The sequence below is a fragment of the Coturnix japonica genome, chromosome 4 (assembly GCF_001577835.2).
Source record: "Coturnix japonica isolate 7356 chromosome 4, Coturnix japonica 2.1, whole genome shotgun sequence".
NCBI classification, from domain to species: domain Eukaryota; kingdom Metazoa; phylum Chordata; class Aves; order Galliformes; family Phasianidae; genus Coturnix; species Coturnix japonica.
Window position 1 is genome coordinate 62,498,293 of NC_029519.1, and position 26,662 is coordinate 62,524,954.

At 44.6% G+C, this 26,662-nt stretch overlaps 2 protein-coding genes and 1 long non-coding RNA gene across 7 annotated transcripts in view; 1 reads left to right on the top strand and 2 right to left on the bottom strand.

Annotated features, from left to right (window-relative positions):
- UBE2K (ubiquitin conjugating enzyme E2 K) overlaps nt 1-3,276 on the bottom strand; it is a 34,423-nt gene extending 31,147 nt beyond the window's left edge. The window contains exon 1 of the mRNA XM_015862502.2: nt 3,100-3,276. Within this exon, the coding sequence (XP_015717988.1) occupies nt 3,100-3,162 (63 nt within the window). The 5' untranslated portion in view covers nt 3,163-3,276. The remainder of the gene's footprint in view (nt 1-3,099) is intronic.
- A 4,258-nt stretch (nt 3,277-7,534) lies between these two features.
- LOC107313830 lies at nt 7,535-13,733 on the bottom strand. Of its 3 annotated transcripts, none has more exons than XR_001555204.2 (4): nt 12,617-13,733; nt 11,537-11,700; nt 9,807-9,965; nt 7,535-7,954 (listed from the first exon to the last, which is right to left on the bottom strand). It is a non-coding gene; the product is annotated as an uncharacterized LOC107313830 (long non-coding RNA). The 3 variants fall into 3 exon arrangements; XR_001555205.2 differs by having other exon boundaries at nt 12,123-13,733; XR_004306947.1 differs by having other exon boundaries at nt 11,537-13,729.
- A 183-nt stretch (nt 13,734-13,916) lies between these two features.
- Nucleotides 13,917-26,662, top strand: part of SMIM14 (small integral membrane protein 14) — a 33,582-nt gene continuing 20,836 nt past the window's right edge. Inside the window, exon 1 of one of the 3 annotated variants that reach the window (XM_015862505.2) lies at nt 13,917-14,104. Coding sequence is in view for 1 of the 3 variants with exons in the window: in XM_015862504.2 (XP_015717990.1) it covers nt 22,859-22,864 (6 nt within the window). In the remaining 2 variants the exon portion in view is untranslated. Of the gene's footprint in view, nt 14,105-22,652; nt 22,865-24,606; nt 24,630-26,662 lie in introns of those variants that run through there. The other 2 variants (XM_015862504.2, XM_015862506.2) reach the window with 2 other exon arrangements.

The following is a 26,662-nucleotide window of genomic DNA, read 5'->3' on the forward strand; positions in this document are numbered from 1 at the left end:
CCTTCACCAAAGCCTCTTCCCAGCCATCAAAGCGAAAGATACTGGGCTGTTATTCCCCCTCCACCAATTGTTAGTTTCTCCATCAAGCTGCAGCTTCACACTTTCATTCAGAACATGTTTTGCTACTTTGGAATTTAATTTAGCCTAACCCATGAAACTAACAAGATAAATTAATGAAATGACAGAAGAAAGAAAGAGTGCAACTTGCCTAGACTATGATTCAAAACAGTGCATGAGTTAATCACTGTTTACTACTTTAAGTTTTCATAGAGGAACAAGACGGTACCCTCCAACCTATATTACACTAGTCAGGTTATTACCTACATGAGCAGCTTCACTTTTGTTGAATACGCAGGACATCAGCAACCTGAACATTTCAACTCTCCTCCTACTCTGAAGACAATTCCTCTGTCTCTCAATGGGGAAACTGTTGTCAGTCTCACGTACCTCATTTATAAACTCAAAAGGTGCAAAGCTGCAAAGATCTCTACAACGCCCCATTCCTTAAATCAACGTGCAAGGCCTTATTAAAACAATTAAAAAAGACAGAAATGCTACCAAAAAAAAAAAGAAGCAAAAAATATTGAAGTGTGAGAAGATTTTAAAAGCCTTGTCAGCCCCTCCCCTCCTACATCACAAATCCCTCAGCTCCTACCTGCAAACCAGAAAGCAAGGCAAGGCTGAAGGCTGTTGTAGTGATTTCCCAGAAATACTATTCAATGTCACAGAAACAGAAAGCACTAAGGATACTTAGGCATATCAGTATTAAACTTTATCTACAGGAAGAATAGCACACTTCACAGAATTACCTCTTCACCAATATTTAAAGTGAAATTTGGTGCTTCCAAGCACAGAAGTCAAATACCATCCAGCTTCTCCCTTTTAAATGTTTCTGGTTCTCCCACCTATTTCAGTACCAAGATGAGAACTTGAAGATGAGAGCAAACTCCCTCTTGTGTTCTTCCCAAATGTGCCCAACTCCTCCCCAGGCACCTGCTCTCCTACTCTGCACCTGCAGAGAAACAGGGGCTGCTCTCCATGCTAAGGTGAAGCTCAAAGCACCAAATGAAGAATAATTAAAGCACAAATAACATGAGTCACTTTGCCTTCAGAGAGGGACTTCAACTTGTAAGTAACAAATTTAGCATCACCATTTGTGTTTTGTTTTGTTTTTCCCCCTTTTAAAGGACCAAGGTTTGAGACTAATTTCAGTACATAAATAATGCAGGGAAAACAACCAACCACAATTCTTTCCTCTTTGATTTGTACATTGAGTTATACCACCATCCTCCATTCCTCATCTCAATGCATGTGCTTTCACATTAGTGGTGCTACTGGTACCACAGTCTGACTGTCTTTGAGCATACAAACATCCAAAATACACTGTGCTTGTCTAAACTGTAGGTGCTGATGAATGCTGAAATTCTGTCTTCACAACAGGAGAATTACTATATCCTTAAACAGCAACTCCATGTGAATTGCTTTATCAATATAACACTCCTCCATGGCTAGCTAATGGCAGGGGGAAAATATCAAAGTCGTGCATTTTAAGTTTAAGATCTTGTAGCTTTAGTTCTGTAAGGATCAGGGGAGTTTTGTTCAGCTTAAAGATCACTTCATGGTATTATTTATTTACAACATCCTACACTGGGCCCTTCAACACAGAGACTAAACAAACGGGAACTGAGACAAATGCGATCTCCAGATCCAACCTTTACAGTAATAAAATACAATAATAATAATCAGCATGGATCTCCCTCTCAAACTGGGGAAGTTTTCTTCCCCTCCCCTTTTCCGCCCTAAATAAAACAAAAGGAAAATATCTTGAAGCTATTAGACTCCAAATATCAGCGGTTACATGGAGCACAGGGTCTAGACCTGGTAGCTTTGGTACAAAAAAAAACACACTAAGAATGTTCTCTCAGTTTACATGCAATTCTGCCATCACTGTGCAAGAGTTTGGTACATCAACCTGGGCTCTAAGGCTATAAGAACCCGGCCTGTATACTACTTCAAGGGGCTCATAAAAGCTGTACAGCAAAATGGTGCTAGCACACTTAAAGTACATCAACTACTGTTATGCTAAGCACGTTTTCCCTAAATCATCAATGTATTTTAAAGATATCCCCTCAACTTTTCCTCACTAACATGTCCAGATTTCTAGAACACCAGCTTTAGGAGTTACACGCTCCCATTAATATTTCACAAGCATCTAACCTGCAACATCATCCCAAGTAGGGCGATGATGACGACACAACTATTAAATCCTATCTGGCTGATGTTCACCAACTCAGATACGAGCACAGCAAGAGCCATACCAACGTGATGTTGCAAAGGGTGCTATATTCCCCTGCACAGATTGGAACTTCCTTAGCGCCTTCCTGAGGGCAGCGGGCCATTCTTACCGACCGCCCATGCCCTCAGGTACGCATCGTTTCAGAAGGATGCAGGTGGAAACGAGGGAGACTGGGTAAGGACACAGAAACGAGGGAGGTTCTAAAGCCATCCAACCGAAGGTGAGAACCTACACCAGGGTTAACGTTAGTCCTGCAATGAAGCAAGCTAGACAAACAGGTTTACCTGCAAAAAAATTCACTGTATTAAAACCCCGTGCTCGTGCAGCGGTAGGGCCGTGCCTGAAGGTGATGCTGGAAGCGGCGGACCCCCCGGTTCCCTTCGTCACGCCCGGCCCGGCGGGCGCCGGCTGCGCGGGCGGCGGGACGCGCGGGGCGGTCTGCGGGGCAGGAGGCCGCTGCAGGCCCCACCCGCCCGGCTGGCAGCGCGCCGCCCCGCACCGCCCGGCCCGCACCGCACCGGGGGCTTCCCGCCCGGCCTGCGGCGGGCCGGCCCCGCTCCCCCGGCTCCCAGCGGGCCGGGTCTCCGCCACCCCCCTCTGTCCCTCCGTCCCGGCGGGTCCCTTCTCCTCGGGAATCGCCGCTCCCCTCCTCGAGGCCGCGGGACGATCCCACCCCCCGCGCGAGGAGGTGGGGCCGAGGGGCGGCTGGGCCCCCCGCGGGCTCCGGCCGCTTCCCCCGCTCCCGCACTCCCACCGCGCAGCCGGGGAGGGTGGCGGCGGAGCGCGGCGGGAGCGGCTCTGACCTCCTCGCTCTTCAGCACCTCCTTGAACTCCCGCTTGATCCTCTGCACCGCGATGTTGGCCATCTCCGCAGCGGGCACCCACTCGCCGCCACCTCCGAGCCGGGCCCAGCGAGCTCCGCCGCCGCCGCTCCCGCTGGAGAACTCCCGGCCCCACCAAAATGGCGGCGGCTGCCGAGCATGCGCGGTACGGCCGCCGGCTCCTCGGCCGCCGCTCAGGCGGGGCCGTCGTGTGCGCGGCGTGGCGGGGAGCGGGGAGCGGGGCTGGGGGGCTGCGGGCCGTGGGTGGGCGAACAGCCGCTGCGGGGACGGACAGCACCACGGTCTCCTCTTCCTCCACGCTGCCCCCAGGCGAGGCTGCCCCGTCTCGCCCCGGAGGAACACCTTGCGGCTGGCGGTTGTTGACGGTCAACCTGTGACGGGGCAGGGCTGACTCCCCAGGCTTTCCCACAGAGGGTATTCTGAGGGAGCGTCTGGCTGCCGAGTCACTGGGCATCATTGCCTTGGGAAGCACAGGACTTGTCTCCCGCTTTGAGAATGGGCTCATGCTGCCCATCCAGCAGTTCCCAGCTGCTGGTGGTGGGTTTATTTCCAAATGCTCGCTTGAGATAACCGCAGTGCCCAGCTCCTCGCCCTCCTCACGCCCGTGCTCCGTTGTGCTGAAGTCTCCCCACATGGCACCGGGGAGCTCGGCCCCGCAGGCCCAGCAGCAGGTAACTGCGGGACACAAGCAACCATTGCTTTGCACGGATTCTGCTGCTGCGTTCTAAAAGTAGAGTAAATGGCAGAAATGTCAGTCCCGTGTAATGGGCTGTTATACTGTATTGCAGAACCAGCAGCTGCAAGCCACAGATGCTCTCTGTCTGGAAAGCTGAAATAGGAAACCAGGAACCATCCTGGCTGGTATGAGATGCGCAAATATGGTGTGGTACAGAGCAGGGTAGATAGATGGGGGCATGAGATTACGTTTACAGCAGTTGCTTCTTCAGAAACTAGAGGCCTTTGAGGCACTGAGGTCTCCAGAAGTGCCTGTTCCTCATGTACAGTGCTGGACAACATTCACAACATGGTCTGTTTTCATTCCCTTAGAACTGATTGTAGTGGCTTCTGATTGGGATTGTTTACTTGTGGTCTGGCTGTCATGTGCAAGTGCTATCTGCTTATCCCCGTTAGTATACACAGCATTTTGGCTACTGTTGCTCCATTAAAGAAAGCACAGGCCCAACAACACTACAGCAAATCCCGTCAGCTATATACAGATGCATATAGTCCTTATTCTGTGTTTATTTACTCTTCCCCTGTGATTTGACTGGAAAAAGTCTATTGTCCTGCAACAATGTTGTACCATGAGCACCTATTCATGAAATCAGATCATCTTTAAACCTGGGTTTAACACAATATACAATGCAGTTTCTCAAGTTGAGGTTTTCAGACCTTTCTCGAGAAGGACAGTTTCACATTAAGCCTGGATTGCTTTGATGACTTCCAATGTGATCTCAGGCCTTCATCTTCAGAATTTTTATTTATTTATTTACTTATTTTGAGGCAGAAAGGAATGGGGTCAATTTCTGCACACATTAAAATACTGCATAACGCAGTGGCATCTTACGCAGTCAGCATGCTAGGGTTGTCATAGTGTACCTCCAATACTGTAGTATTCTGTATTTTACAGAAGATTCCACTGGCTTTTAGGCCATAACAGAAAAATGCCTAGAAAAACACGAGAACATAGTTTCTTTAGATGATTTCAGTGAATTCTATATCTGATTTCATTGTATGTCTTATGACATATTGGTAATACAGTTCTTTGTATATCCTGGCCTCAAGTTGCGCCAAGGTAAGTTTAGGTTGGACGTTAGGAAACACTTCTTTACAGAAAGGGTAGTTAAACACTGAAAATAGGATCCCCAGGGAGGTGGTTGAGTCGCCATCCCTGGATGTGTTAAGAGCATTTGGATGTTGGCGCTCAGAGATATGATTTAGAGAGGGTTGTTAGATTAGGGATACTATGGTTAGGCTGTGTTTGGACTTGATGATCTTTGAGGTCTTTTCCAACCTGAGTAATTCTATGATTCTCTGATCCTCTGAGTATGTTTGGCATAGTGCTCCAAAACACTGCAAGTGGGAGCAGGAGATATAATGTATTAAATGAAGGTGTAGCTATGCAATATTATTGCAGAAAAAAGTTCATATGATCGGTGCTTATAAACCAAGGTCAGTGATTTAAGGCATCAGCCTAAGCTTTCAGTAGGAGAGGGCTGCCAGCATACACTAACCGATACAAAGATAACCAACCATCCTAAACAATATTTAATTTCACATGTATGGGAAATATTATCTATGGGTTGAAAGGGACCACAATGCTCATCTAGTTTCACCCCCCTGCTATGTGCAGGGTCACCAACCACCAGACCAGGCTGCCCAGAGCCACATCCAACCTGGCCTTGGATTCCTCCAGGGATGGGGCATCCACATATTAGACACTTCAGAAAGAGGGACTGAAACTGTAATATATTTTGTACTCCATTTATCTTCAAGAGGCATCCATCAAAGGATTAACCTCAGAGGTCGTGTTAGTATTAGATGCAATTAATTTTGTATTTAAATGTTCAGACACCCATTTATATTTCGCCTTATCAAAAAGGTAATCAGGGACGAATTGGAAGACCAAAATATTCATTTTAAAATGTCGCTTTTAAACGCAGCCTTTATCTTTCACCACAAGGACACCCTCGATTCTCTTTTTGCCACCCCAGCTGTACAGGGAGATCTACGCTCCGGGAGCTGCTTTATTTACCTGTGGATCCCTTAGCACGTTTCAGACGCCACAAAAAGAAGCTCACCCTGCGTGTTTACAGACTGTCATATAGTGTTCCTGTTGCGGCAGCGTCGGGTGACTCAACTCATTGCTCAGGTTAGCGTTATCGTTAAAGTAACTACCGGTCGTACAAGTTGGCCGAGTTCTCGGCTGCCGTCCCAACTTTCCCGTTCCTCTCGTCGGTGTCCGCGTGCGGTCCGTGGCCAGGAGGAACAGTGCCCTCTCCCGGGTGGAACAGAGCAGGTTATACACTAGAAACACGGTACATGTACTAATTAACTTAGGATGTCTGAAATTGCATGATGCAAAGTCAGATGAGAAATGAATTCAGCTGTTGATTTTACAACCTATGACTTCAACAAGAAGATTTAGCAAAGTTTCCATTCAATAGTGCCTGCACTGAGATTCTGAGTAGTTTAGTAGTAACAGTCTATTTTCCTTTGCTTGTTAAGGACTTTCATTAGAAACTGATGTTATGGCCTGGACCTTTCATTAATTTGGGGGCCTGGCAATATCTTCCAAATCAATGTTATATATGAAACTGATATTTTGGGTAGGAAAATCTGGAAATAAGCAGCCTCCTATTAAGTCTGTCAGCAAAATTATTTTCTTATTAATATTATTATGCTTCTTTGTGGAGGAGTGGTTTTCAAGTGATGGTACGTACACCACGGGGGACAGGGGCTGCTTCCTTTGGGCTTATGAAAGGCTCAAAATATAAAGATAAATAAAAATAATGATAATAAAAAAGCAGATTGGGCTGTAAGAGGCTTGTCATAATTCTGCAGCAGGTCCCAGGTTTCTTAATATTCTCAATGAGTGGGCATCTGCCTTGAAAGGAATTGGCCTCAGCAGACTGACAGATTGATCAGAGGGAAATAAAAGCACTCCTTACAAAGAAAAAGTTGTGAAGCTATACTCCTTTCTTCCTGTTACAAAAGAAGGCAGCCATCTTTTTGAGACTCCTTTCCAAATGGAAGCAAATTGGGAATACAAAATTAGATTTCACAATGTATCATTATTAGTCTCATGAGCATTAGAGACTATATTAGAGCATTATAGGGAAAGAGAGGATTGGGTAGATAATGAAAAAGATGTAGTTACCATGCTCCTTTGCCAGTATATTATTTTCCACTCACAAACATATTCTGCTCAGACTGAGCTGTTTACACTGTTTTAGGCATTTTGCATTACTATCTAATAATGTAATAATTCATAGTAAATTACCAAATCTGTGTAACTTTAGTTAATAGAAATTCAGCATTCCTCCTTTCGTAGGTACAAAGAGGGCGTAGAGCTTCCTTAAAAGGGCAGCTGGACAGCTGGATAGTGGGACATCATCTTCCCAGTCCTTAGGATTTGTGACTGGATAACAATCCCTTCTATTGTAACTACAGAGACTGAAGTCAGATTCAGACCAATGCATAGAAAACTTCAGTTTCCTAAATGTCATCAGGGCTGGAGCATACGAGACCATGAAACTAGAAGTTTCTTCTTCAGTGCAGTAGTAGCCAAGGAAATAGCTCAGTGCTGTGAGAAAGTGAGAGAAGATTAAAACAGTGCTGGTATTTTGGAATGATTGCTTAGGGGTGGAGTGAGGGCCTCATTAGAAGAAATGAGTTTAAAATTAGAACTGGAGCAGCATTCATTGTGAAGCATAAATGGAATGGATATGAGAATCCAGAATAAATTCAAAAATAAAAGCATTCATAGTAAAAGTAACTGCAGCCACAGCTTAATCACACAACGATAGTCATTACATGACTTCTGAAAGTGTAGATGAGCCATCTGCTGGATAGCACACTGCACACAAAGTGGTCCAGCTGACTGCGCGAAGACCAGATTTGGGTCTGCAAGATACTTCTGTCTGGCTTCCTGCCTTTTCCTTTGAGGAGACAGACAACACTCATCCAGGGACTGTTTATTACAAGCTGTCCTTTTGCATCACCACTGCGTCTGCTTGGGATGAAGGGATGTGACTGGACACCTTGCTCTTCATGTCTGTGATCTAAGACAGCCGTCAATGTCTTTAGGAATTGTCTAGAATAAAAATACACAAATTAGTGGAGTCTGTCAGAGATCATCCCAATAGAGCTCATTCATGACAGATGGGTAATTCATCAAGTTGTATTCCTGTTGATACCATCCTAAACTATCTGCAGCCTGGAAGCCAGGACAACTTTGTAATAGATCTTAATATGGTTGAATACTAATTTACCTGAATCATCATGTCTACCAATTGAAGAAGATAATAAATACAAACTGATTTTGTTGATTTCCTGATTTAATTGCCTCCAGTTTGGCCATGTGGATAGCAAGCACAGAGGATGTGGCAAGTTATTAAAGGAAGAAACTGAGGACAAAGTCAAGTTAAACAATCAGGGCACAAATAGCGTACACTCCATGTATCAAGTAATGTACAGTTCCTCTGAATGCAGCAGAAATAGGCAATTTCTCATCTTTGCACGTCTGTCAAGCATGTAATATTTCACAGAACAGTATCTAGAAGATCCCTACTGCTCTATGTGCCTGTGTTTTCAGTAGTAACGCTTTCCTTTGCTTTGGCAGAAGATTCATTTTGGGTATGAGGAGCTTGTCTTGAACATTTTTCTCAAATGAGAGGTAGCAATTAGAGCAGTTTCTGTGAGGTATAACCCATCGCATAAAATTTCCTGTTACAGCTTCCCCATCTGCCTGACACAGTGCGACAAGATCACATGATAAATTGGAAATTGGCACCTTTTAAAAGGCACTATTCTAGACTGTATTTTTCTTTCCCCAATTAGAGGTTAGTCATGCTGGTAGAAATTCGGTCATGCTGTATGATTGTCTTTTAGGATTTTGCAGCTTCCAAATCCTAGCCCTAGGAATGCAGTGGTGTTAACGCTGTTGGTTCCTTCCCTACTCGTACACCAGACATAAAATGTATGAACGCCAAATAGCGTAAATACATAGCGTCTCCATGTATATACACTTCTGAGTGTCTTAAAGGATGTATTTTATTTTCATTTCACTCATCCTAAATAATTTTACTCCCATTGAAATTGTAGTGAAAGTGCTCTCACAGAGTCATGTAGCTCAATCCAAGAGAAGTGTTCAAAACTAGCAGCTAAAGCACTGACCAGGACCATGTCTGCTTGGGTTTCCAATTATCTCTAAGGACAGAGATACCACAACGTTCCTGGGCAACCAGTTCCAGTGTTCAACCCCATGAAGTAAAGCAATGTTTTCTTATGTTCAACTGGAATTTCATGCACTTCAGTTTGTGCCCATTGCTCTTGCCCTGACACTGGGTGCCACTAAGAGTCTTGTTCCTTCAGTTGTTTCTGGCACCAGCTTCAAATTCTTTCCACCCTTCTCAATAAATACCTCCGGTTTTAGAGGCAACATCTGTGTCCAATTTAAACCTCAGCTGCTTAACACAAAGGTAACCACAAAAACCCACTTCAGCACTAGAAATGTAAATTCAAACTCTGAACATGGAAACATTTTCCCCTAATTTCAACAGCTTTTTGCAAGATTTGCAGTGTGAAGCATGAACTGAATACTACAGAATTCTTTCTTTTTTCCCCCCACAAACTGGTACTCTTATCAGCTCTATATGAATTCTAATTTTCTTTCTTATACCAAACTACAAAGGTTTACAGCTCTTTTTCAACAGGTTTGACATAACTTACTGCAGCAACCATCCGGCTGTACCCTACCACATCCTCAGACAGCAAATGTGCACAAGCTAAAACCATCACACTAAGTTCACATGGAGCTTGGCAAGCTGAGACAGGTGTTATTCCTAATATATATATATATATATATATATATTTTTTTTTTTTCCAATTCTCATTAAAATGTAAACCACGGTTGAAAGCACTGCTGAAAATAGAGAATCACTTACCATGATAATAGATCAGATTCTCTTCCAACAATTTGATTTAGTTGTGTGTAGGCCATACACAGATGCTGCCATCTTTTTTCTGACTGACATGAGTTATGCCTTTCGACGCACATTCTCAGTCACATGTGAAGTGTCTTCCCTTTTTTACCTCTCTTTGCTCTTAGTAAATAATGCCATTAAAAAAAAAAATAAAAAGAGCAGTTACTCTTCAATTTCAATTGTATACTGAATAATCACACAATATTTTAATTAGAAATTAAAAAGTACTTATATTTCCAAATCCTGACCAGAAAAACTCTGATTCCCTGATGCGTATTAGATATATAAAGTGTTCAGAACATCCTTTGTGGTCCTATTTTCATTTCCTTCTCTAACATTTTCTTATGCACTTCCATTCATTATACCAATGGGCTTGAACTATGCACCCACGGTTTGTGTATCAGACATGTCTTCTATTAGATGTTCACTTGGAAAATGAACAAGAATTCATTTTTATTTCAGGTCTGCAAGAACTGTAACAGTTGAGGGCTCTGACTCATATTCAGAGGCAGATTCAGACGGAATGGTGAAATGGCTCTGAACACAGCGTATGACATAGTGTGTGCTTTTCCCAAGTGGCAGATGAACACAGCAGTGATAGCTGCTGGTAAGTTTATGGCTGCAGGTAGTTTATGGCTGTGAACTACCATGACTCGAGAGGCAGTTCACACTGCTTTTTGCATTTTCTTTGCAAGAAAGCCACCACAATTGTGCAGCTGCTGTTATGGTTTTTGCTCCAGAGGAAAAACAATTTGTTAAGGTTTTACTAGTGTTGGTTCACTTAGACCGCATTTTTAGAGGGAATTTCCCAAAGTATTTGCAAAGTATGTTCTTACCAGAGATTGCACAATAGTCAAACACGAGGAAATTCAGCAGCCTTTGTCTTATTAATTTGTGTGGTTACTGAGGATGTACTGTTTTTATTCCACAGATCCAATTTTCAGCCTAATTCAAATGACATACCTTTACCAGTCAGTGTTGTCATTAACAATTCAGTGGTTCAGACATTAGTCTTCTTAGATATTTTCTTTCACCCTAATCCTGTTAATATTCCAAATGATCTCCTTGCATTTCATAGTTACCGTAAGCTACTAGTCAGTATTGTAGTTAAACATAAAATAATCCTTAACCTCTCCATCAGAGTTAATTCTTCCATTTCATGGCTTGGAAAACATCACCGGCCAGCTACGATTTGGCAGCATTATAACAATCATTTGCGATCATTCCCCCGGACTGATGGCTGGTATCTCAAGGTCTGTGTTGGTGAGTTGATGCTCCAAGAGCACAAAAGCTCTGACAGCTTCAGCAGAATTCCTTCTTTTGAGCAAGCTCTATTTTCTCTGTGAGCCCTGACAGCTTAGGTTATGGTCGGATAACCTAAGATGTTCATTAAGCTTGTATCTGTGCATTAAGAAAATCTAGCGGTATAAATCTGGTTCAGTTATGATCAAATGACTACATTTCTCTTACATTAACCTGAGCACACAATACAAGCTTTGTGCCAGCTAATTTGCAGGCTTGCTGCCTAGAGTACTTTGCAATTCTCCAGTGTGCTGTGAGATGCCATCCCAGCTAGGAATGTCTGTGAGCAACTTTTCTGAGCATTTGTCTTCTTTTTCCAAAATTAGATGCCTCTCCCTAATTGAAAGTACTGCTAAAAAGAGATGTTGCTGCCAAAAGGCAACTCATACCTTAATACTACCACAAGGGTATTTACTTTATAGTCTTTTTCTTTCCACTTATCGGATGCCATTTTCAGGCCATGATACGGATGACTTCCAAGTAGCTCTTCAATATCAAAATTTGCAGTTGAATTTCTTGCAGATTCCTCCTGGGAACAGCATTACGAGGAGTGCTTAAAGGAAAAGAGACAGCAGACAGAAAAGTTAAGAGGACTCGCCCAATTTTCTGGGTCGTTTTTCAGATCCTATATGAATTGCAGCTGAAGAATTTCCATTCCACAGCGTATCTGGATGGGAGAAATACAATGCCTAGTGGCATGAGTCAGGCAGCAAAGATGAGAGGAACATCAGCAGGAGTGCTTCACAATGGGAAAGGTAACGCTTTGGATATCTGTAACAAATTCATCCACTATTTGTCAAGTTAGCTTATCAGCATGAATAAGCTTTTTCATCATCATTATCAGCTTTTCCACTGCCTATTAGGGTTAAACAGTTGAAAGCTAACACCATGATTTGGAATGTGGCATCTGCCTGAGGCTTTACACAGTACTCAATCCATTCTACTTTCAGTTGACGGATCTAGAGAATGACATACTGAGTTTTGTTCAGCTCCTGCCCTCCTCTGTTGTACAGGGTTATTGGTGGAAGGAACATTGCCATCTTCTGCCCTTCATTAAGAGATGTCTTTGTATTCTTGCTTGGCAGTGGCAGTATGATTCTTTCTACTGTTCCAAAATCAATGGATTTACAATGTTGTTGTTGTTAATAGACAATCTTGAATGCACCTCATGCCTTTTTTCAAAAAGTCCTTACTAATAGCCTCAATCATCACTGTTTTCATTGTAGTTTTCCTGCCAGGAAGGACACTTCACAGAGTGAGTCTGTACACAGCCTCCATATCAGAATCTCATTTTATTGCTGTGTCGTGCACTAAATTTCTGAGTGTGAGGGAGAGCAGATGGCTGAAACCTGGGAGTGGGAAGCTGCGATAGAATCACTGCCTGCTATGGCTTGTTCATTTGCCCGTGGGAACCAGGAGGGCCAAATTCAGAGGGTTGCACTGAAGGATGCTGACAGAACGATACTTACATATAGTATACATGTACTTGTTGATTTGAAAGAATAACCTTATGCATTGTTTCTCTTGCTCCTGGTCTGTACTTGCCGTAGCTCCTATTGCTTGCTCCTCTTCCTTGGTAGTTCACACTCTGATGTTTCACTACCTGAAAATCACTCTCCAACAATCCATCCTTCATTAGGATCCCACCTCTTCAAGAATGCCGATGGAAACATACATGTTAAACAAAGAAAGATGATCAGATTTTGTTGTCCAAAAGGCAGTTCAAATAATGCAGAATGCAATACTGAAAAAGGCCAGCTTTTTACTGGGATCAGTTATGTAAAACTATAATACAGATACGTACAACTTTGCATGTGAGAGGGGGGGAAATGGAGTAGGGAGGAGTGTGAGTATTTGCATCCCACCCAGAATGCTGCCTGCATGCATACCTTATCAAATCAATGGACAATTTCAAGAGACTCTTTTTCCAATTCTACCACTTCCCCTAAGTGTTTTCCACCCATTTAGCAGACAGACAGTTTAGCATTACCCACAGGTAAGAAAATAGAAGTGTTGAATATTTCTGCCTCAGCTTGACAACAAGAACCTTTCTTCCTACTACTTTCAAGTTGCCATTCCTCTTGTTTGAGCCAGTACTAATATGGTAAGCGGTGTCTGGTTTGGGGGTTTCAGATCTCAGCTCTGTGTACTAGAATAATGACTAGTCCCAGGTGTACTAATATAAGTAATATGGCCCGGATTACAAGATCTCCTTCCCTATGGGATCCCCGCTGCTTTACGGAATGGTATCGCTGTCCCCAAGGCAGGACTTGCTCCTGCCCCTCGCATGGCAGCACATCGCCGCTCTCCGGCTGGATGGGGGTGCCCAACTGGCTGACGCTGGAAACCACCGCCTCAAGTTTTCCTTTCTGCGTTCACAGCTTCTAAGGGCGTTATTTCAAGGGAACAGCTGCAGAGAAGCTTTCTGAGTCACGAGCATCCAAACGAGCTCCGAGCGACGACCAGCGCTGCAAATCCCCTCCTTAGGGCGGCGAAAAGCTCCACAAACGGCGCCACTTCCGACCACGCGAGCAGCCGGGGGGCGGCGGGGCCGGGCGGAGCGCTGAGGGGCGGCACGGTACGGTACGGTACGGTACGGTACGGTACGGTACGGTACGGTACGGTACGGTACGGTACAGCACGGTACGGTATGGGGGGCGGTACGGTACGGTACGGTACGGGGGGCGGTACGGTACTGTATGGGGGGCGGTACGATGCGGGGGGCGGGAGCCGGGAGCCTCTCGGCACCGCCCCGGCTCGTCCGCCGCCGCCGGGAGCCGGCAGATCCGGGTCTCGTGGCGGCTGACGTGTGAGCCGGCCCCAAGCTGCGGGGCCGAGCCGCGGGGCCGCCTCAGCGAGTCCGCCCGCCCCGTCCGCGCAGCGCCCCGCGGCCCTCTGTCCCTCTGTCCCTCTGTCCCTCTGTCCCTCCGCAGCCCCGCGACGGCGGCCGGAGCACGGTGAGCGGGGGGCGCCGCGGCCGCGGGGGTTGCGGGAGGGCCGCGGCCGGGCACGGCGGGGCGGGTCTCCGCGGACAGCCCGCTCCACGGCCGTCCCTCCGTCCTGCGGGCGCCGAGCGGCCTGAGCCGCGGCCCGGCCGGACCCGGGAACCCCGGTAACCCCAGTATCCCGGTAACCCCGAGGCTGGCGGGGTCCGGGACGGTTCGCATCGCTGGGTGCCGGCCCGACGAACGGGCAGCGCTCGCCCTTGGCGGCGTTGTGCTGCGCGGCTGATGGGTTCCATCGGCTGTTTGCGGATACTGGGGCTGTCAGCGGGAAATCGCGCTTGTGGCTTTTTGGGGGATGTCGGGACGATCCTTCAGCCTACGGCTCTGTTTGTCTCCCTGTGGAGGAGCTGGCGGTGACACGCCGACGGCGTACGCGCTTCCCTCGCCGAAAAGCGGGCTGAGGGAGATAGCGGCCGGCGGACTGTAGAACCGAGCCCACAAATGACAGCGTCACGCTGCCGTTCGCTTCCTACGGGCAGGGCTCCGGGCTGAGCTCTCCCACATGTGCCCCCGGGGCCGGTCGGTAGCGGGTTGCTGCGGGCAGAGCATTGCTGGCCTTGGCAACGCCGTGCCAGTTTCTCCCTGTCCGTCCCAGCGCTGCCCGCTGTCCTGCCCAGCTCAGCCCCTGCCCTCCCGGAGCTCGGGCCTCGGCGTGTGACCTGCCCCAGGATCGGCGAACACCTGTTCTGCTGGCCCGCAGTCAGGGCTGCCTTTAGACTGTAGGCTCAGCCGTGCAGGGAGTGTTTGCATTACGTTCTGGTAAACATCCTTGTCTTGAGAAGTCATGAAAACTCATTGTGGTTTTTAAGCATAAGGACATCCAACAGTAACGTATTATGTTAATGTTAACGTGCCCATTGGGCAAGTTGCCTATCTGCAATGAGCCTCACTGGGTCGCTTGTAAGAAGTCTTTCATGCTCAGCCCTTGCGGAGCTGCTGACCTCTGCTTACTTCTGTTACTTCCAAAAACAGACATCAGAAAGAAAATCGCTAGTCTCATTTTATTTTTCAGCTGATTTCTTCCTGTCTGTAGCAACAGACAATGATGTCCCTGATAGTTCCATCTCGTTCTTCATATCCTTGTGACCTGTCCAGATGAAAGAAGTTCAACTATTGTTGTTAGTGATTTTTGTTAAGAAGTGACCCTGCCATTGGCAGTGCAGCTCAAAACAATAGAAGCAGCTGGCAGAAAATAGTGGCTGTGACGGTTGGCAGCGCAGCAGTCACTTCAGTCCAGAGCATGATTCCTTCTCATGTCACTGTGGTAGGCGAATCTCAGCTCTGTTTGGCTCTGTTGCCCCTCTGTGTAAGATGAGAGATTTGCTTTTCTTGCCTAACCCCAGCATAGCACAGAGTTCTGTATTTTAACTGGGTTGAGATCATTCTGCATAAGGCACAATACTAGTGTGATGGCTGGCTGGATGTGCTGTTGCTCTCTCACAGACTGCTGCGCCATGTGTGTGTCTGACAAGCAGAAAAGACCCTGACCTGCTCAGGGCCATAAGCAAAAAGGGTCCATTTCCAAACTGAGGTTGTAGCAGGAGCCTTTGTGTTGTCTTGGTTGGATCATGTTTTAGCTTAGCTGGCTACAAAAATAAATATTATGAAAATGGTTCTAGGGGATTTTGTATGTTGTTGTGGCACTTTTGCAGAGTGTTACTGAAGTCATGCGTTAGGTCTGTTAAATCCCAAGTGCATGACGAAGTCATTTGTGCTGCAGTCTGCAGTCCATGTTCTTCCTTCCTTCTAAAAGAAGTTAAGAAAAAATAATACTTGTTGTTAGACGAGTCATCTACAGAAAATAATTTAAAAACACAGTATAGTTTTAATTCCTCTGTAACCATCCAGTCTGCTTCCAAACGTTAATATTTGGGCTTAGAGAAAGTTGGTTTCGAACTGACTTCTTGTTTCGTTATTAACCTCTCGTTCTCTGCTTTCATATATTTAGACTTCAGAATTAGTGATGTGTGAATGTTTTTTTGCATAGCAGATGCATAATAAAACAAAGCCTGTTTTATGTTTCAGAATTATCCCCCTAGATATTTTAGGTATTTGACATCCACTCTTAAAGGCCAGTTTTTGTCTCAGCTGAGTTCATCATAGCAGAGTGTTTGCAGAAATTGAGGCCAGTGCTGCGGAAGTAGCAAAATCTTTCTATTCTTTGTGTGTATGAATGGAGGTGTGTGGTGCTCCGATAACACCAAGGATGAGATCCTCATGCTGCGTGTTTTGAACATTTATCAGGTTTCTTTTCACAACAGATGTAGAAATATTTTGGCAGATGCACTTATGCATAGACATATTGATGTCATCTGCCCATATTCTGCTTAGGAAGCAAATTAGAGAGCCCGTGAGCCTGCTTTGCATACTCTTCTACACTGCCACTCCTGATGTTAAGCACTCTTTCTGTTCTAACTTCCTAAACTTGATTTATTAATACATGAAGACAGTACAGTGGATGCTCATGGCCCTCTTTGCATCCCAGCACCTATCTTGGGGCACTGACACGGGCAGGAAGAAGCTCCCTCACAGTGATCGATTCAGCTATTTATGAGAGATCCGAAGATGCCCAGGAAGTGGTTGTACATTTGCATGGTTGTTAATTGAACGAACACACTTTGGAGGCTTTAGTTAAAGTGTCTAGCTGGTATTTTTAGAGATAATGGAACAAATTAGGCCCATTTGGGTGGGAACAGATAGAGTTACACTTGAGAAAAGTTTTCCTCATTACAATTAATTCTGACTCCTCAGCAGCTCTGCATGCATTAAAACTCATGGCTTTCTAGAGCCAAATATAGTTTAATTCTTACTTTACAAAGCTGATAGACAAATGTCACATCCAAACACTGAGCTCTCCCAGGGAAGAAACAATTTTATCAAAAGAAACAGAAAAGCTGTACAAAAATGTAGCCCCAGCCATTAATAAGAGAGAAGCAATTGCAGTGTTTTATTTGTCAAACTGCTGTCAAATGCAGACCCATGGTAACAAGCTTTTGGTCTTCTTTTGTTCATCGATATATTCAAGATATTCAAGTCCCGCTTGGATGCCCACCTGTGTGACCTGGTGTAGGGAACCTGCTTTGGCAGGGGGTTGGACTCGGTGATCTCTAGAGGTCCCTTCCAACCCCTACAATTCTGTGATTCTGTGATATGCTTTTCAGAGCAACTAATTGCAATCTCATCAATAGTGCCGTGGATTTTCTTTATGCAAATGAACAGGTTTTAAAATCTGTTCCTTGTAGTTGCATGGTAGGCGTGTATCATCTGCATAGCACTTTCCTTTTGATGATGTAGACTGGGCAGTGAGTCTGCCAAATGGGTATTGTTTGGGATTAAAACTTGGATCTTGCATTAGCTAAACGTATGTAAATAACCAACCCCAGAAATCCTGTTCATTGTTACAGATTCCCTCTGGTATAAGTGCTCGTCAAAAGGCTCTGTTTTATGAGCTCAAACTGTTTGCTTCAGGTATGTAGAAAACCTGATTCAACTTCTGTGCAAGGCACAGACAGGCATCCGCTGGCTTCAGATAAAACTTGATTTGGCCTAGAGGGGTTGGGCGGTAGGGCTGCCAGGGAATAGAGCTGCTTTCATCTGAAAATTGAAAATCCTGCTATCTTTCTCAGCATGCTGCTGCCCTGCTAAATCTGTTTTCTCAGTGGCAAGTTATTAGAAACATATGTCATCCCTGGAGAAAAAAACATAATGAAAATATTCCAGAGAATTTCAGTATAATTTTTGTGTTGGTGTGGGATAGGAGTGATATTAAGGAATAGTGCATTTCTACAGTTCTGAGGAGTTAGTACTGCATCTTATAATCAAATAATTACACTCTTAAGAAGCAAGACTCAAGAAACATAATCTCTTATGCTTTAGGGCTGCATTTTCTGCCTCAGTACAGAGGAAATACTGTCATTTTTATTTGTTTTTATTACATTTTTGTAGAGGAGTGGATGAGAGAATTTTTTAGTCTTTATTTTTGCAAAGAGATGACGTGTCTAAAAAATTCTCCATTACTGAGCATCCAAAAAGAGTTACGTCAAACGCATGAGTTATCTCAGGCCATCCGAGCTGCAGTGGCTGTCTGGGTGCCCGTGGCGGTTCTGAATGGAGTCTCAGCTCATCTTTTCTCTTTGACAGTCTCAGCAAAGTCCCATCAGCTTCCAGGTCCCACGGGCGCAGAGCCTGTGTGGGAGCAGCTGCCACAGCTCAGCTGCTGCATGATGGCTTTGTTACACCACAGTGTAACACAGTGCTCAGGAACTGGCACCTCGAGCCAGTTGAAGGAGTTGTACATTTGCATCCACGCTGAGCTCCTAAGTTGCTCGGGAATATTTGTATACATTAATCAGAATCTTGATTGATAAACACTGGCACAAGAGCAGGGATGTTTTATGAATAGGTTACATAGTTTGTTAGAGGAATATGTTCCATATACCCATTCTTGCTTCCCGGCAGAAGTCTGCTCACTGGAATGCCAGCGTCCTTCCATGCGTGGCTGTGTGTTTAGATGGGGCCTGCCTGTGTGCAGCAGTGCCAGCTGCCAGTCTGCCTCCCATGGCACAGGGCAGCAGTGCTCTCTGTGCGGCTGTGGGTTTGGCACCCGTGCAGCCCCAGTGCTGAATTTAGGAGACTGAGGAACAAGGAATGTCAGCAGAAGCTGTGGATAGTCTGCAGTGCTGGAGAAGTGAACCAAAAGCAGGCAAGTAAGCACAGTTGCCTTGGAGCCGGATCTTCCAGTTACCACTTGAGGAAAAAATCCCAACAGGAGCTCTTAAGCTTACAGAAGACCACGGGATAGGACTCCTGATTTGCTCTGTGAACTGGTTGAATGTAATAGCTTTGTAATTTTAGAGGATTGCTCACCCTTTTGCATTAGCAGTGATTACATTTCCTTCAGTCATTCAGTGTAATAGAAATAAGTTCTTTGTCCTGGACCATTGTCACAGTTTCTACTTTAGAAATAAATACTGAAGTGAAGCTGAGACTTTCACTTAGCCTGAACAGTGTTATTCTTGGGCAGTGTTTTATGCCACTGACATCGTCTCTTAATTAGCTCTCGTGTTGCAAAAAACTTCTTTCAGAAAAATGTCACCACTTTAACAAAAGGATGACCGAATGCTGACAGCTGGAGCTTGGCAATAACGTTCTGCATCAAATATTAGTAAATGAATTCTAAAATAGCTGGACTGCTTTTTTGGTCCATGACTGGATGTGCATAATTAGCTCCTTTTCAAGTGTTTTACCCAGAAGAAATGTGAGGCCACCTGCAAAGGAATAAGTAAATAGCTTTTTAAATCTTGATGCGTCTTGTTTAGTTTCCTTGGGGGGGAGTTGGTTCTGCTCACTGACCACAGCCTGATAGCTCTGAGGTCTGAAATCTCTCTCTCTCCGAATAATAGAGACTCGCAATGAAAAGGACAGTGGGGACCAGTACTGCAGCGGTGGGGTTTGAATGTGTGAGTTCTTTGTCTCTGAGCCTTGTGCTTGACGCTGAATAGCTTTAATTAAACCGAATGCAGCATCTATGCCATCTTCTGCAGTTTCCTAGTGTACTATTCTGCACTGAGCCGAGGCACCTGGGCACGCTGTTAGCCTTGGTCAGCCCTGTGTCACGGCCATAAGCAGGAAGCTTGCTGCCAGCTTTGTGTGAGATGCTGCTGTCCTCGAAGCAGCGTGAGCTTTGCATGTACCTCAGTGAGAAAAGAATCGTGATGTTTGCCTGGGAGAGGGCTTTGTTCATATCACAAGCATTTAAATTCTTGTGTTCTTTGCTGTTGTTAGTGCCAGTGCTGCTGACTGTCACCAGAACAGCTATTTTTCTGACCTACTCAGAGCAAGTCCCAGTGAACACATCACAGGTGGCCTAAAAATGCTCCCTACATGATTGTTGCACAGTGGTGGACCCGTGGGGATGAGGGATGCACCAGTGCCGCAGCAGTCCTGTGAGGCCATTGGAAAACCATTATAGAATCATAGAATATCTCAAGTTGAAAGGGACCCATAAGGAGTGCAACTCCTGTCTCCACACAGAATGCATCCCCTATATCTGACACGCTGTCTGAATGCTTTTCGAGGTCCAGCAGTCTGGAGCCATGACCACTGACCTGGGGAGCCTGTTCCAGTGCCCAGCCTCCCCATGGCTGAAGCCTTTTCCTGATATCCAACCTGAACCTCCCCATCATTAGGATGCTTAGCATTCTCTCCTCAGTTCTGAGTCTGTGCCTGCTCAGTGGCCCTCTCTCTGATCTGAGAACATCACTGTATCATCCTTCAGTAGCTGGGCTGGCATTTCTTAGTTTCTTTGGGTTTGCTCCTGCTTTTAACAAGTTGTTTTATAGTAAATTAGCATTTGTAAGAAGCGCCAGATGGATGCATTGGAAAATTACTTCCTAATTTACTGAAATGCCAAATCATTTGTGAGACAGTAGGAAAGTTACCCACTGGTACGCCTGGGGCAGGGTGTGTTTGAGTGAGCCGCTCTCTTGTGGGGCTCCTGCTGGTCTCGATGTCTCTGTTGGAACCAACCAGACCAGCACCAGCTGTGTGCACCATTCTTTTCAATGAGGAGAGGAACTGGCTTGGCTTAGTCTGCGTTGAAAAGTTCATCTTGGATCTCGTTAATTATCCTGAGAAAATGTGCAGCACAGAAATATATTTTCCAACTCATTAGGCTACGGCTGGAAGTCCAGGGAGACATGCTGATGCTTTCAAGTACAAAATCAGCTTCATTCGCCCTACCCCCTGGAACTGAAAGGAAAGAGACTGAAGAGAATTGCTTCTGAAGTGTGTTGCTGTGTCTAGGAACCCTCTCTGGGTATTGTATTGGCTGACAAAATCGTTGCAGCTCCTTTCACTAGAGGAGCTAAATGGATGATCTGTTCTGGCACAATTAGTTGGGAAAGCTGTAATTGAAGCCACACGTCACAGTGGCAGCCCCCACACTGACAGCCTGCTGTTCTGCTGCTGTGCCCGGGCAGCCAGCTGGTTCTCTTTTGTCCTCAAAACTCAGTTTGATGCCCAGGAGTAGACCTGATAGAAAAAGATCGTCAGTAGCTCTCTAGGGATCCATGACCTTCCAGGGCCACTAGATCCTGGCCCACCAAAGTCAGTGGCAGTGCCAGTATTTGCTTCAGTAAAAGTAGGGTGGAGTCGTGAGTGTTGAAGAGACAATGGGACAGAGCTTTCCTTGTGCTGTTAATGAAAGGGCTTTATAAAAGTCTAAAAACCATAATATTAACCATTGTTAAAATAGCCAAATGGAGAATTGCAGTGCTTCAGACTTGAATTCTGTGAGGGAATATTTACTTGAACTACTTAAATTATAGTGATGGAGGAGAACAGATCACTGGAATGTTTTAATTAGTATCAATTTGTATACAGATTCCTTTTTACAGAGCCTATTTTTAGCCTTGTGTGAACTACGGAAGTCACTTCATAGAGGAAATCTCCTTGGGAGTCCTCAGGCTCGTTGCTGCTGGTCCTATAACCCCAGCAGTTTAATGCTGCTGGTTAAGGGGTGCAGACCAATTCATTCTGGTTTATTAGTGGAATGTCCTCTCTGCTGCGTGAGGAATATCCAGCCACTGATTTGAGGCAGAATTGCATTGGTTTATTTTAAAGCAATGCGTGTGTTCTTGTTTTCTATCCATGTCTCTAGCTCTTTCTCTGATGTTTCTTACCTACTCTAATACAAATGCTTTTGTTTTCTTACGCTGTCCTTGCTTTATCCTGTGTTTAGCTATTTGCTTCCTTTGCTTTTTTAATAGCTCGGTTATCATTTCTGCTTTGTCCCTCCCTTATATTGCCCTGGTGATAGGAAATGTGCTGTATTTCTGGTGGTAGTAATAGAGAAGCTAGAAATTCCACAAAGTTGTGTGAATCAGCCATGTCCTTATCTTCAGTTTGTTCATTTAAGAAAGAAACCCCCCCAGACCCACGTCTGTTGTTTTTCTGCTCTGTACTCTAATTCAGATTGAAGAGAAACTTGATGCAGAAATCAGTAGATAAAATTCCCTGCCCTTTCTTACACGGAAGCTGTACAACCAGAATAATAGGAAGTTAAAGAACAGATAAGTGAGTTCATCAGAAGGCTAACAGAGAACGTAGAGTCTTTGGGAGGGTGGATGTGCATGTACAAATATTGAAGAAGATGGCAATCAACAGGAAAAAGCACTATTTAACAAACACAGAGAAGAGTTTATCTTGTATTTGCTGGACTTGAATGTGTAGGCTTCTCTGTTGGCTGGCCGCTACTAAGCAATATTTCAGCATTGCCCTGCTGGAGTTACCTTTCTGTATTACTTGGCTGTACACCCAGCTGATGTTGGACTGGGCTTTGTGTAAGCAGGCAGGGCTGTGTGAGCCCAGACCCTAGGAGAGGCAGGGTTAGAAACAGGTTTTGGAGTAACCACTTGTACAAGAGGCTGAACTACTGCATCTTGGCATGCCTGGCAATGAGACAACTGGATGCTCCTGTGTGCTTATGGTACCCAGGGGACAGAGTGGCCAGCAGAAGGAAGAGCCCTAGAAAAGCAGTGATCAGAAATGTGCTGTGAAGAAATTAACTACAGAACACAGAAGAGGCTGTAGGGATCATGGATACCAAGATGGCTTAGGTGCACGTGAGAAGGCAAATCTTCTTCCTGTGGAAACACAGATCCTTCAGGAGAACGTGGAAAAGAATGGGAGTGAGGGTTTCTGCCTATGACAGTGAGAAAAAAATGGCTATTTTATCTTTCAGTGAATGAATTGTTCTGGCTTTGTGTGCGACTTTTGCTCATTTTAGCCCTTCATCATTTTCCAGAGTGCCTGCAGAGCCTCAGCGTGTCATGTGCTTTCTTCTGAATTTTTGCTTCAGTTTTTGTACATATTTTCGTTTCTTCTGCTATACTTGGCTAAAACCGAACCCAGCAGCAAAATTAACTGTCTCTCTTGGTGGAAGTATTTGACAATTGTGCTTTGAATTGTTGCAGTTGTCTGTAAAGCAGCAACAGGGAGCTGAATAGAGGGAATTCTGTTTCTCTTTAAAGTAAAGCAGAAAGATTCTGTTACTTGTCTGTTGCATGGAGGTATTTTGCTCCCAATGACTTCTAGCCTTCAATTTAGCAGCACAGCAAAAATAGTTCTTGGCAGAGGAAATCTTCATTCATTCTTTTGTATCATGTGAGTGATTTTAAGAGTACTTGAATCCAGGAAAGATGAGAGTTAACGAGCATAAAGCTTTGCTATGAAGATGCCAGGTTTGATCTGTGACAAATCTGCAGCAGCTCTGGGTATGTGTTGTGTATAGCGAGTGCTCCTTCAAATACTGGGATGATGTTTTTGTACACTCCTTTTTACCAAGAAACGGTTCACCAACACCTGTACCTTGATGATCTCATTAATCAGCATAGGATCGGAATCACATTGGAGAGCATCCACATGAAGAATGGACAGAATGTCTTGTTGGCCATCATGCTAAAAAGGAATTTTGTTTTGCAATGGTGAGGATGGAGAGAGATAGAGTATAACTTCTGTCTCCCGGAGCTCACCAGCTGCACGCCATTTGCTCAGGAGACGTGTTGCTGAATTGGGAAGTAATGTGTAGTCATTACAGGAGTCTCCAGGTACAAAAAAAAAAAACAACCTAAAAAAGAACAAACAACCCACAACAATTAGATTGTATCTATAAAGATTGTTTTTTTTTTATATATTAGGATGTGTAAAATACAACACGCTGCTGTAGGGCATGGGTTGGGAAAGATGGTAGGAGAAAAACGATTTGCAATAATTATACAGCTGAGAAGACTCTCATGATTTAAAACATTGCGTAGGAATAGTTTTCATTATGGCTTCATTGCCTACAGTTTCTGCTTATGATTGCCTTTGTGGGCCTCTTTACACTGAAGGTTGTATTGATTCCTTCACGGTACTTCATATTTATCTGCATTGACCAATTCTCTCCTTTTTGGTGTGCTTTCTGTCTGGTTGCTTAGTCTAGGGGCCATATTATGTATCTTCTCAGTTGTTATCAGTGAGAGCTTTGCTGTGTTTACCAAACAAATCTTCCAAATGTTTGTAAACCCAGAATTAAACACTGTGTAAACAATAATGTAGTGAAAGTAAAATAAAATCATTTTAAGAAGGGTAAAAGTAACCCTCCTGGTCAGAGTGCTTGCCTGTGGTTGGCATTGTAGCCTTAAATTCCAAGAAAATCAAGGTTACAACCTACAGGAAAACATAAAATAAAAAAGGGTTTATTTTACTTTATGTGATCCACTGTATGTAAAAGAGCTGTATTTGCACAAGGTGGAGAGGCAGTGTGACTCACAGCAGAATGGTCAGAGCTGGGCAGAACGAGGTAGCTGCTGACGTGGGATGGGACAATTGCAAGTACTGGAGGCAGGAAGCACAGTGCAATTCTGGAACAGGGCTTCGGTATGAGGGGACGGCCTGAGTGCTCACTGCAGAGCCAAGGAATCCTGCTCCTGGAGAGGTGAAAAAGTCTCTTATTACCAAACCCCATGCAGGGTCACAAAACATTAATAAACTTAGATCTAATTATGGAGCTTAGTTGATGCCTAGTGCTTTGTGCATTCAAAGTTTATTACAAATAAGACAGTTATAGAGCCAGTAAGGTTTTAATGTGGAATGTAGTCAGGAGCATCGAAGTGAAAATCATCATGTAGTGCGGAGTGTTTCTTTATATCTGGACGGCTACGTATAAAATCTGTTTCCTCTAGTTCTTCATCAGAGGAATAATATTGTTTTTCTCACAGTGGATGGCCTACTCTCATTCCTTTGCCACTAAGAGTTTGTGCTGGGCTTGGAGGAGAGAAAGACAAAGAATGATTCCTTTAAGTGTCATTTGAAGGTGAGAAAGCTCATAAGGGAGGTTGTGTTGGAAAGCTTGGAAGGCATTTTACTTGGTGACATGTGTTCTGCTTTATTTTAGCTCATTAAGGTAATTTGTCATGTATAGCTCAGGTGCCTTGGGGTAAATTACTTCTAGCACACTTCTACTTAAATTTGTGATGTTACATGACAGATTTCTTTTCCCCACTTATTGTCTAATCTTTCTCAGTTTATACTCTGCACAGAATGTTAGCTTGGTGAAGATTCATTGTTTGATGTTTTGATATCTCCTCGTTGTACACAGATTAACACCCCTGCTCTCTTAATTCTTGTGCCATTACTGTGTGTTACTGACTCCTAAATTCTTCCAAGTGGGAATTAAATATTGTTTTGCAACTTCCGTGGTTCAGGCACTTTATTTTAGATGTCAGCACTGTGTCCAGAAAAAACATTTTGTGCTATTTAACAATCAGTGCTTTTACCTGTTACTCGTGCCAGAATAGTTTGAGAAATTATGTCACTTCAGCCAGAGTAGCCTGCCCAGGGAGCCTGGGTGGTTTACAGCTTTCTTCTGCATTGCCATGCAGCTCCAATGGTTCTGAGATAATATCAGGGATGTAATTATAGTTGCTTTGTAGTTGCTAACTCTCAAAAAGAATCGTTAGATCATCTCTCCTGCGTAATGCAGGATGTTATATTTGAACCTGCTTGATTTTGTACTTGGACCTGAATTTGGCTGAAGCACATCTGAATGCATCAAGAGATGGGAAATCCACCTCTCTGGCTTTCCTGTAGGCCCCCTTCAGGAAAAACAAAGCTGCTAAAAGGTCTCCTGGGTCCCTTCTCCAGGCTGAGGAGCCCCAGCTCTCTCAGCCTGTCCCCATAGTGGGGGTGCTCCAGCTTTCTAGTCATCTTTGTAGCCCTCTTCTGAACATATTCCAAAAGCTCAGCATCCTTCTGGTGTTGGGGGTGCCAGAACTGGATGCAGGACTCAGGTGGGGTCTCACAAAATCAGAGCAGAGGGGCAGGATCACCCCCCTCGGTCTGCTGGTCACAACCCAGGATACAGTTGGCCTTCTGGCTGCAAGCACACGTTGCAGAGCTGATCTAGTGCATCGTAAGAGTCCTGATCAGAGAGAAAACAATCTCTGATTTGACCACAGGGTTAAAATTGCCTTCCACTCAGCCACACGTTTTGAGCATCAATTAAATTACTGATAAAACTGCTGGCGGACAGTAATGGTATACTTGTACTGTTGCTGACATGTCTGAGGTAGAAGTGGTTTTAGCAGGTGAATAAAGTGAATAAAAACCACTTCTGGTGGTTTTTAGAATGGCTTCCCCACCGTGTCCATTACTGCATCTTTTGAACTTTTTTTTCTATATTGCTAACAGAATGACCTACTTCTTTGATCTAAAATTAGCATGTATAGCTCCGTTTCTAAAGCATTTCCAAGTATATCCACTTTTGCACCCCTACTGCTTGCTTTCGTTGTACAGTAAGAATGATTTCTCCCTCTAGCAAAGAAGTTACAGGATTTGAAATTTAGAATTATTTTACTCTGTGTTGATCCCAAGGGAGAATGCCAACGCTTTGTCGGGGGGGGCTGAGAGGAAAAAATCCCCCTGACTTTTCAAATGATATTTGTACACTTGAGAGTGTCATTGTGCAGA